This window comes from Amphibalanus amphitrite, unplaced genomic scaffold (genome assembly GCF_019059575.1).
Source record: "Amphibalanus amphitrite isolate SeventyFive unplaced genomic scaffold, NRLGWU_Aamphi_draft 001338F_arrow, whole genome shotgun sequence".
NCBI lineage: Eukaryota > Metazoa > Arthropoda > Thecostraca > Balanomorpha > Balanidae > Amphibalanus > Amphibalanus amphitrite.
This window is the reverse complement of record NW_024882831.1, coordinates 21403-33747: the sequence shown is the minus strand read 5'-3', so window position 1 is coordinate 33747 and position 12345 is coordinate 21403. Positions and strand designations below refer to the sequence as shown.

Genomic DNA, 12345 nt, shown 5'->3' with positions numbered 1-12345 from the left:
CACCAACGATAGCTTCGTAACATGTTACATAACCATCATTTATCAAAACTACTTGAAACGGTTCAAACGGGCGCTAAACTCGAAATCAGCCCCAATAACCACACTTGTAAGTGGAAGCAAATAAAACTCAAAAAAGTTAACTAAGGTCATCCATATTCGAATCATGGGGCCAATTTTTTTTTTAGAATAGGTGTAAAATTCATTAACTCGAGGTCACTGGAAGTTTCGTTGCAATATACTCCTTTTTGCGCGTCTTATTAGGAAAGCCCCAGAGGGATCCACCATCTGACCCCATTTCCCCTATGCAGGCAGGTCCGAGGGTAGCAGGGCTGAGGCTAGCCAGGTACCTCGTAGCTACTGATACGTCATCCGACGAATCGACTGAAACCATTATTTTGACAATCAGACTAACGCTTGGGTCAGTTTTGACGCGCTCGCTCATTTGAGGGATAAAAAGGGACTAAAATCATATTGTCATGCTGATGTTCTAGCCCACAGCTTATTGACCTATAAGCAATAGGGACTAGGGAGCTCTTGAAGCGATTCTGAATCTGACGTTGTATTTGTTGATGTTGCTGACGCCAACTTCCCTGACATGATAGCTAAAAAAAGCATACTCAGCATCGCCAAAAGTGGGGGGGTCGACCCCCCCCCGGTTCTGACGACTGGGGGGGTCGCGACCCCCCCGACCCCCCCGTCGGCGACGCCCCTGCAGTAGAGGGCTATTGTAGCGTAAGCCCCTGACCAGCAGCCTCCCAGTGGGCTGCTGCAGTGCTGCATTATCAGCCTCAAACCAGCACCCACTCGGCGCGCCGGTCCGACCGGCGTCAGCTTGTCGTCGGTGACGCCACCGGGCCGCTCATGAGGCCACGCTCACCGTCCATCATCGCGGCGCGTTACCCAACCGACCGACCGACCCCGACCTCCGGTCAGTCGCGCCCCGCCCCGCCCCTCTCCTCTCCCCAGAGACGTCCCAGCGCGCTCTCGGCTCCGCGGCGGCACCCTGAGCTCGCGGCGGCAGCGGTTCTCCCCGCTCTCCCCACCGGCGGTTCTCCGCTCGCTCTCTCCCCACCACGGGAGAAAGTGCTGCGGCGCTGAGGGCGGCCGGGGAGTGGGGGCGGGGAGGAGGTAACGCCGCGGCAGCCCCATCGCCGCCGCCGCTGCAGCGCGCTCCGGGCGCCGGCCGAACTGTAGTAACACATACCTACTCGACCAGTACCGTACCCCACACACCGGCCGCCACGAGCCATGTGAAAGCAAGGCGACAGAAAAACGGCAACCGATCTGGTCCCGGGGCGAATAATGGCTGTGAAGAGACAATCCCGCCGCGTTTGGAAAACAAGTCGGTCATGAAAACAATGGCAGCGGAATTGTTTGTTTACGCTAATAGCGCCTAACGGGCGGATCTTCCTCGTTTGAATCGAAAATGGGACACATAAAATTAACTTAACAATGCTTTTGTAAACTACAATCAGGGGAACCAAATCAGACTAGACATGAGTCAAATTGGCGATGCAGCAGATAAATCACGGCTGAAGTGAATATCTCCAAAAGAATGTCTGTTCTCTTTTCTCTTGTACATTTTTTTTTCGCGCCACAGTGGAGCGTATCTGCCTGTGCGTTGTATCCACTTCTGCGTGGGCCTCAGCGAGCAGTTCGTCGGGCGTCCGAATGTATCGTGTCCACAAAAACTCGCCCCGCCAGCCCGTTCAATCAGCCTGTCATCAGTGTCAGAGGCGGACAGACCGTGTGCGCCGGCCGTCTCGGCTGCCCACACTGGCTCACACATACCCGGGCGCGCGCCGCCGGGGCACGGATACGGTCACGTCTGACCAGACTGTCGGGCGGACCGTCACGCCATCGGTCGGTCGGCGCGGTCACCGGGGGCGGCGGGTTTGGGCATCAAACAGAGCGCACACAACAGTAACAGATCGAGGACCAATCTGAGCACCAGTTCGGTACCAATTCGAGCACCCACAACGCTTCGAGCACCAACAATAGCTCGAGTACCACTTCGAGCACCAGCTCGGGCACCAATCATACCACCGACACCCGTTCCAACACCAGCACTAGCTATAGCAACGATTGCAATGGTGACATTCAGTCCCCTGTGCGGCCCGCGCGCAACAAAACTACGTATTCCCGTGAGAAGGGTTGCTGGCCGGGGGGACTGTCCGGTTACTGTGTGGAACTTACCGGTAGTACCGCAGGCCAGACCGCCAGAAGTTGGTGTTTTATTAATGCAATGTGGGAACTACTCCCACACCTTGGTTTGACCGACCTTCACCTTTGTTTAACGTTGTGGCGGCGGCCGGCGAGAGTCACTAGGTGCTGTAATTCGCCAACACCTAGTTACGGAGCGAGCGAAGCGAGCGGAGTCTTTCCTTAGATTAACGGAAATTTCTGAGTATGAACGGCCGGCCGGCCGTGGGGACGCTCTTCAAAAGCTAATATCTTAGGAACGGGACATCCGATTGACAAGCGGTCTTCTTTACTGAATGTCACTTGGACGTAAAAGTTCTGTGGTGTGATGGCCACCATGCGTTCTTGCCAACCACCGCACGTGGCGCGTGGTAAAGTTGGACATTTTTTAAGAACCCCCAAAATTGCAACCTCAATAACGGCACAACGGTTGGGCCGATTGAATTGAAACTCGGTACACAGTTAAGTCTCCATCAGATAATTCATCTGCATGTGTTAAGGTTGGGGTGCTGCTGCACGTGCGCACGTGCAGGGGTCGTTTCCAGATCTCGAGAACGGCTGGACCGATGGCGCTCAAATTTGGTACACGGTTAGGGACCAGTTAGTAGGGTGCCGTGCACAAGTCAGTTGGGACCCATTTTGCACGTGCGCACGTGCAGGGTGCCGCTTCCAGATCTCGAGAACGGCTGGGCCGATTGTGCTCAAATTTGGCACATCGCTAGAGACCGGTTAGTAGGGTGCCGTGCACAATTCAGTTGGAGGTACCCCCTCGAAATTTCGCACGTGCAAGGCCCACCCTCTCGCTCGCTCCGTTAGTCGCCCCATAAGGCGTTATACTGGTGATTACTGTTGGGTAATCTATCGAGCACGTATCTCTATTTATAGGCAGGATATGAAGTATATGTATAATCAGTAGACTCAAAGGGACTATGAACGCCGTAATCGCCACGCCATATGTAGAAGGCTTTTGATGTCAATACATACATACATACATACATACATACATACATACATACATACATACATACATACATTCATGACGCTAGTGACTGTGAACTGGACAGGGCTTTCGGCGTCTGGGACCACACCTTTGTTTTGAGGGCAGATTTCTGCCTGAATGTGAGGATGTGAACAAAGGAACTGAGGCGTGTACTGTGTGCTGTGTAGTGTTGTCCCAGCCAATGACTGCGAACTGGACAGGGCTGACACTGACCGTGAACTGGACGGGACTGCGCATACCGTCTGTCAGTCTATAGGAGAGATCGGTCTATAGGGTAGTGGTGTGTCAGTGAATTAACCCCACTCACTGACCGTGAACTGGACGGGACTGCGCGTGCCGTCTGTCTGTCTATAGGAGAGATCGGTCTATAGGGTAGTGGTGTGTCAGTGAATTAACCCCACTCACTGACCGTGAACTGGACGGGACTGCGCGTGCCGTCTGTCTGTCTATAGGAGAGATCAGTCTATAGGGTAGTGGTGTGTCAGTGAATTAACTCCACTCACTGACCGTGAACTGGACGGGACTGCGCGTGCCGTCGGTCAGTCTATAGGAGAGATCAGTCTATAGGGTAGTTCCACTCACTGACCGTGAACTGGACGGGGCTGCGCGTGCCGTCCGAGCTGGCCGATGTGCCGTCGCCGCCGCGGTAGAGCGCCGAGCGGCCGTCGCGCTCCTCGAACACGGCCACGATCTGCTCGCGGTCGTCGGCCACGTCGCTGAGCCGGTCGTCGGGGTCGAGGAGGCCGCCGTCGGACGACTGCAGGGAGAGCACAGACACCCAGCAGTCGGTCGGCTGAAACGGAACACAAGACGTTAGTCCAGGGCACGACCTCAGCCCAACAGGTATAACAGCACTCACCACCTACCGCCTAACGTTCATCGTTCTACGTTCTAACATTCAGCTAACTCTAATTCACAAGATATAATGATATATCACGAAACGAACGATTAGGATGAATTGTTAATTTTAATTTGATTCTATGTGTGTCTAACTGCCTAGGCTGAGGAAGAAAGCCGCAGTGCTTTCGAAAGCTACCATAAATAAAAAGTACCTGGTGTTTCGAATATTCGTCCTAAACTCTAATTCACAAGGTTTCACAAGGTGCTGCGATGAAACACAGCCGCCAAAACGCAGCGACAAGAAAGCACCTCAGCAAACATTTACCTCGCACAAAATAAGACAGAGATCCGTCAAACAACTTCCTGATCACCCAATGCATCGTTCAATTACTAGATACAACGCCGATAGGGCCGTGTCGACAACAAGCCCGCTCCATCTGGCTCCGTTATGGGGCCGATCGGCCGGCCGGCCCAGCCGCGGTAACGACCCCGCGTCGCCGGGGGCAGCGAGCCGCAGACACAACAGGTGGCTGCCAGGTTAATGACGCTCTAACCCCGGCAATAACACGGCATTATACCCACAGAAGCACGAAACGAACCGGGTTCATACGGACCATGAAAACAGCCGGTCCCAGGTGCGCGCGGCGGACCTTTATCGTGCGCCGCTCGGTCCCGCTCGTCCCCTAGTGATGGGGGCGGTATCACCGGCCCAGATGGTAGTGTTGGTCAGAGACAAACCGGGACCGTGATAATGAGAGAGGGGGACAGTGATTAAACAATGGGTTTGGACCCAGTAGCTAGAAGCGTAAGCAGCAGCCCATATGAACAAAACGAGTACGACGCAGAACTACTCCTTTGCAGCCAGGCAGCACGTATTCGACTGGGAGTAAAGCATTATGAATATGCCGCTATTATTGTCACCAATTCATTCAATTTAAATTTATCCAGCTGCTGTCGCGGATAAGCCCAACGTCACTATATTCCCAGCGGAGCGACATCAAGTCATGACCGACCCGAGCAAAAGAACATGACAGCCAATGGCGCCGAGCCCGTACTTCTCTCGCATTAGGGACGGACATATACCAGAGCACACTGCATAGTGCAGAGTGACGACTGACGACTCTCAGTGGCCTGTATTTATTTACAGATGCCACGGGCCATGGCATCTGCCAGATTCGCTGCACCCACACAGTGAGGTCACCCAGTGTCATCTGGTGGAGCGGCGCCCATCAGGTTAGAGACGCCACCCGAGCCGATCCGAATACACCCAGTCCAGCCGTCCGGCCGTGTCCCTTTCAGCATCAACACAGTTATTGAAGTCTGCACAGAGGGTCGTTCCATGGCAGTCTTTCCAGTACTGATACGGATGTCTGTACGGAGATCAACAGAATGACAGTCTTGTCAGTCCATGACTTCAACGTTCACCGCCCTACTAATCAATCCACCAACGCCTATCCCACGACTAGCATAATATATCCGTCGGCCAACTATTCTTATACGCGTCCCTGTCAGAACAGAGTACACACTACACACAGAGACACGAGTGTCCACATGCAGACACGAAAGTCTACATAGCCACAAAGGTCTACACACGGACGCGAATGCCCACAGAGACGCGAGCACCCCTGCCCGGTCATCCATTGTGCACGACGAACAATGCGCCCGGTCAGGAGGCCATCGTGTCTCCGGGACGTGATCGGTGCCATCGGCGCGTCCGTCCAACCACATAAAGGGTCAACGGAGCGCCGGCGACCCGTGCTGGCCCGTGGATCGGACCGCACTCGGCGTAATGAACCCAGGCACGGACACACATCGCTAGTCGTGTGCAGCGGAAGAGAGACATGAAAACCACAACAAATAAAGAAACTACCTGTAGTGGCTAAATAAATCAACCAAATAAGGCGAGGAAAGCTCCCACCGTTAGCCGATGAGTTTATATGAGCCTTTCAACACCAAGCCTCAAGTCAGCAGACCTGACAATCTTTCGCAGGCTTGATTATCCCCTCATTATCTATCGCAAGCTTCACGAGCTGCACGAGCTGTCTGAGCCGCTCGGCCTCGGCGGGTCGCGTGCGGCCGCACCTGTCAGCCGCAGCGGTCGGGTGGGCGGGCCGGCTCGGCACCATCCGCAGCGTCAGACGGCAGCGGACCCACGGCACCGCTCGGCGCCGGCATCTGACCCGGGCCGGCCGGTCGACCGTTATCGCTCCGACTCTCCCACGGCAGCGGCACGAGATAGAGCACCAGGAGAGAGAGGCCGCGCCGGCGGCACTGGGTCGGCCGCGCGCCGCCGTCCCTGCAGCCGGCCGAGTGTTGAGGCAGAGGTCAGCAGATGGCCAGACCGGGCGGCGGCAGGGGTCAGCCGATGGCCGGCCGGCGCTCCCGTCACTGGTCGAGAGTGATGCTGCTGTGGACTCCGCGCTCCCCTGGATGACGTGACGTTACTCTCAAAGAGTAGGGATCCCGAATGACCAGCCCTCCGATGCCAGCAGCCCCCGTTCGTTGGTGCGAAACACAGCGCCGGCAGCGGCAGACGGTGCTCCGGACAGTTCATCGCACGGCCAGAGAACACGACCAGAGACGGCCAGAGACGGCCGAGAGACGGCCGGGAGACGGCCGAGAGACGCGGTCAGCGACAGTCACGCACGCGCCAGCCGACCGCTGGCCTGTGTCGGCGGCCCGGTTCCGTTTGTCGGCCAACAAACGTAGACTGAGGGATCCTAGGTTATTATTAGGTACATCTCCCGACGCGCTATGAAGGTGTGACTGTGGTGTGATAGGGCAGCGTCTTATTTATTCACTGGTCCGCCCCAGGGGTTTGACCTGGAGTCCTCAACGAGCACCTCCCGCCCGTCAGGCGTACTGTCCAACAATCAAACGGCGTCCCGATGCTCTATCAGGGTCGCTCGCTCCCGAAACTCAGCACCTGCAGTGCACAGCCCACTCTAGTGGTATATATGCGTTAATGACGAGGTTTCTGTGAAAACCTCTAGCTAATTGAGCTGGTGTTTCACGTCTCAGGCATTTTCGTACGCTGTAGATTCCTATCAGCTGTTGAATTTGCCGAAGACATTCAGAATGACAGAGCTGCACGCATTGTCCTCTATGTCGTGCAGTCATTCAGAAGTATGCAGAGCTTGCACAGGACAATTTCTTTGCAAGAGTTACCTACATGCAGTGACAGTGTACATTTCCTCTTGGGATTTGTCGAAGTCTCTTGTAGATTATACATCTTGCTAACTGCGTGTAAGGTTAACAACTCCAGCAGGAGCAAATAGTGAATGAGTGGAACTAGTAATACGGCGCAGAAAAGTAAAAACAAAGATAGGACATAGGTATGTGGCGGAGATAATCCAGGCCTGTGCGAGATTAAGTAACGCAAAAAAGCTTGTCTTTCAGAAGAGCATTTCAGCTTTCCTACCAACCAACCTACCAGTTTTCCATTCAGTTTTTATCAGCTCGATTCTTTTACGCCTATCGTATTTCTGAGCTCGTGATCAAGGCAGCTTATACTTTAGAAGCAAGCAAAGTCGATAAACACGAGCTCAGCTGAGAAAAAAACTAACCGAGGAGAAACGGGCATTGCAAGACCTACTACTCTTAATATTTCCTCAAATAAAATGGGACTTAAATGCTTTGAACGAACTGACGCAGTAATACGGAGTTCGCACTCGCAAGTCAGCATCAACTGGCCGTGCAAGTGTGAGCTCCTTGTAAGAGCTCGCACTAGGCATATTGTAACAAAGATTCTGATCTTCACCCTCCGATCGATAGGTAAATTGTTTCTCGGGATAATTAATTAGAAATTTAACGTGCCCACATAAAAGTCCGGCACGGTCCACGCCTCTCCCCAATCACAGCTGGCCACAACTGATCCAACTTCCACCGACCACATACACAGAGCAGCTTGAATCTGGGCTCCGACCACCAGTAATCAGAGTCCCACAACCGAGCTATCAAATACAATTATGGGATATTTAGCTGCTACTGGCCACATGCTCAACTGTTGTGATCTAGCAGAGGTCAGCAGACAGCAGCACCTGGTGCTCAGCATCCATATTTTCATTCAGCTGCCCAAATGCTGAGGATGCTGTATGCCAGTGTATGTAGTGGGCCAAGTTAAAGGGACCCTCCCACCTTAACCCGCGCCCGGCTGGGGGTCCTGGATTTCCACGCCCTGCTGGGGGGGGTGTTTGAACACCCCCCCTTCTAACTCGGCTCCTGGGCCACGTAGCGATACGCGGAAGGCGGCGTTCGAAAGAGCGTAAAAAATAACGAGGAAATCACTTCGGTCAATTTTTTGGTCAGGTCAAAGGTCAGGTCACCAGAGGTCATTGAAGGCAAATTTTCGCCGATTTCCAGGTCGAATGTCGACAATTTCCAAGAAGCCAACGCATAACTCGGGAACCAATAGAGCTACAGCGCCGCGGAAAAGCGCATTCGATAGCCCTATTAACGCCCTTTCTGAGTAATTCTCTCAGATTTGACCTAACGTCAACGGTTTTGCCTGCAGGGGGCAAAAACTGCAAAAATAGCCGATTTTTTTTTTATATAGTTTTTTCTGCAATAACTTTTGACCCAAGCCTTGTACGAGCTTACTTTTACCGGCATCGTGTTCCTCTCGTCAAGACGCATCGAATGAACTATAACTTGACCTTGAAAGGTCAACTTCAAAATTTGACCTCAGGTCAAGGTCATGACCTGACCGGAAAGGGTCATGTTGCATATCAGTCGATCCGTATCGTCGAGCTGAACACATCTAAGGCGTTTTCATCGCTCTAGCATGCCTCTATCAAAAGTTATTTGCGAAAAACTGTTAGATACCATTCGTGACCTAAGATGACCTCAGGGCATAAACAGGGGTCACGGACACCATTTTCATGTTCAGTGTGTCTAAACCACTTGTAATTCGGTGTTTGGGAGTGTTTATAATGTCTTTCGTCCAAAGGAGGCGCATTTCAATTTTCTCCCATTGACTTATAATGGGGAGGTCGCAAAATTGACCTGACCTTAGGTCATCGACATCAAAATTCTGAGATATACATTTCGCACATGCTATTGCTCTTAGCAATCGCTGAAAGTTTCAAAGCGGTCGGTCACTCGGTGTAGCTATGACAGACATTGAAACTTTTTATGAGGTGAGGTCACTTCAAGTGACCTGGTGACCTGACCTTGAATGACCTTGGTCTGAAATTTTCACAACATGTGTAGAATTGATGTATGATAAGGTGTACCAAAAACGGCGGCGCTCCGCGCCGCCGTTTTTGAGATATTCGCGAAAAACCACAAGGGGGGGGTGTTCAAACACCCCCCCCCCCCAGCAGGGCGCGGGTTAACATTATATTTGAGTTGAGATAGCCAAAATGGGGTCCCTGGCTCACAATTACCGGTTTCGGCACTCACAACATCGAGAAATGCCTTAAATCGGAAATATTGAATTTCAAAATTGCAGCATTTTGATTCAGAGGGGCTAATGCTTAGGAATACCCCTCTGAATGTGTGACGTCAGCGCAGATGTCTAACGATTTTTAAATGCTTGACTAAAACGTTTTGTAGCACGCGGTGGTATATGTTATTTGCGCGCAACATCTGCCGCAAACGCCGCACTTCTAAAATAAAGTCGCTAGAAACAGCGGAGATCCCAAAAAAGTAAACAAAAGTAAAAGTCTAATATCTTGAAAACCGGTGAATATTTTTCGGTGAAATTTGGTAGATATTCGTTTTCGCTCTTTCTGAACCGAGCGACATCACTTTCATACCAATTCATAAACTTTTTTGAAGGTGGGAGGGTCCCTTTAAATGTCATGCTGCATTTTCCTTATGATGACCAGCCATAGCATGCTGCAATGCCATGACCATGATGCAGTGTGTTGGAAAAATAATAATAAAGGAATGAAAAATAAAGACAAAAACTACATTTTAATCAATATTTCCTTTTAAAATAAATGCACATTTAGTGATGAAAACAATAAACAAGCATAACAGCATAAATGACCCATGCTTGTGACTTGTGAGTAAATGAAATATACATGCCTTCTATATCTGCATACAAATAAGACAATTAGGCATTTATCACCTAAGAACTTGTAACAGTTTGTACAGTTGCTAAACTTTTTGCAGCCACTACTCTATCTTGATGCAAACTCCAGCCTTCTAGAGAAAAGTGTTCTGGTAGGTAGGTGACTTATAGCTAACAACCCTTTCAGAATTGTAGTAAAACACAATGCTCTTCAACAAATATAAATTGAGTAACATGGTGCAATATGACTAGGTGACTATGAAAAACATGAATATACCTATTATGGTGTGTCTTCATCTTCAAAATGTTGATCTGGAATTGAATTAGGGGAAAACCCATGACACATCAGCTACAAATCATGCTTGATCATTTGAGCATGTTAGATTGCCTTACCTTTCCCGTTGCCTTTTTGTAGCGAGAGGCAGCCTGGAGCATGAGGTCCCGTACTGATCCATTTCCATCTCCACAAGGGACGACCACTCGTACACCACTGAAGCACACTGTCACTTTCATGGTAGAGCTACCACTTTCACACTGTTTTATCTTTGGTTTTAGTGAAAAATCATCATCTTTCACTCTCCACATCTGAACACCACAGAATCAGTTTTATCACACAATGGAAAGCATTAACTTCCAATTGGATCCTGGGTCTGAAAAAAGAAATTCAAAGTCAGTGACGTGATGTTGTCGTGTCAAGCATTATGAATATTGACTTTCACTTGAATGATTTTATTTTGACTTACTTTTACCATTAAATGATATGCAAGGCATCTAGTATGGCTGCACGAGAAGAGCTCACCCACACAATGACAGTGATTTGAATAATAATGCACAAGCCACCACATTCGCCTCAAACAGTTTCAAATGCCTCATTCGCTTGTCACAACACTAATACAAGAAAATCGACCAAATTATCATTCCTCACAGACAGAGAAGCAAACAACCGTCGAACAGCTTACCTTCATGGTTGAATCACAAGTTCTCCGAAATTCCCACGGCGGCCATCGCTCATTGAAATTCCCCCTCCGGCAGGTGGTCGCCGATGTACTGATCGAGCTGCCATCTGCTGGCCAGTAATGAAACGGTATATGAATCGCTGTCCGCTAGATGTCAAATCACGCTGTATTGCTCTAGATTCAATCTAATAAACGTGCAGTAAATTATAATGCGCAAGCCATTGGCTTGTGCTTCACTACATTCTAGTTTAACTGAGCGCGGATATCAATGTCTTTTTCTATTTATTTGATTTACTTTAATACGCTTTTCTTTGTTCATGAATTAAGCTCGATCACTGAAAATGTACGCATTACGGATTGCCTATTGAACCACTCACCGACCCGACCATCGTAGGTTGTGTTTCGCAGTACTGGTGGATCGAAGGGGAGGGGGGCCAAAGACCCGAGTTTTAACATACCGCCTATGGCGGTGCTTGGAAAGAAAGGGGTCATTTCGGTCATTTGCCTCCCCCCATCAAAAAAAAAAAAAATGTCCGGCTGGATCCGCCAATCACATGACTGCGTCAGTGCGTCATAGCCTATGCATAGGTATTTAGCTACCGGCCTTCATGGAAGTCAGGTGTAGGGCGTCATGCAAATCTAGGCAGGAGTTAGTTGTGACCTTGTTTTGGCTCTGCTAACCTGATATTGCTCTGAAGCTCTTGGGGGAAAAGAGAGTTAAACGGCTTCCCGGCTTCGCGCCGGTTAATCGAATGACCAGACTACCTACTGCAGAGCAGTGATATGAAGCAGAAGCGACATGCCATCCTTTAGCTTATGGAAGTCCAACAAGTCAATAAGTCATTTATTCTGGAACTACGTGATGCGGTTTTTAGGTGAATCGGTGGACTATTATTCAGCAGTTCTGTCAAGAAGCTGTAATAATTCAACTGTTCAAGGAGTCTCTAATTAGACTAATTAGTGTCCCTATGCTGTTCGGACTCTGGGTGGATGTCATGGCACGCCCAGCCGTCGGTGGCCTGTATGGTGTCAATGTGCCCACCATTAGTCACAGAGGCTGTTTCCGCTCGCGGTGTAGGTATCAAGTCTAGGTAGGTATGACATGTCACATGAAAACGTGCATACCTACCTATTGATTATTGAATGTTGGACGTTCTACAGTTAAGAAATGGTTAATGTACCTGATAAGCGAATGACCTGATAAGCGGAACAAGCTCGTCATTATCCACCTAGATTGGCCGTTACTGTTTGATAGCGAGCGTTGGTAACGAAATAAATAAATATAGGAAGGAATGTACGAGTAGGTAATGAGAAAACGTTAATTAATA

The 12345-nt window shown here is 50.3% G+C and overlaps 1 protein-coding gene across 1 annotated transcript in view; it reads right to left on the bottom strand.

Moving 5' to 3' along the window:
* Nucleotides 1-11110, bottom strand: part of LOC122372267 (partitioning defective 3 homolog B-like) — a 34886-nt gene extending 23776 nt beyond the window's left edge. Inside the window, exons 1-3 of the mRNA XM_043349244.1 lie at nt 11021-11110; nt 10455-10711; nt 3789-3995 (exon numbers count right to left, since the gene is read on the bottom strand). Coding sequence (XP_043205179.1) covers nt 3789-3995; nt 10455-10646 — 399 coding nt within the window. The 5' untranslated portion in view covers nt 10647-10711; nt 11021-11110. The remainder of the gene's footprint in view (nt 1-3788; nt 3996-10454; nt 10712-11020) is intronic.
* Nucleotides 11111-12345: the final 1235 nt, after the last annotated feature.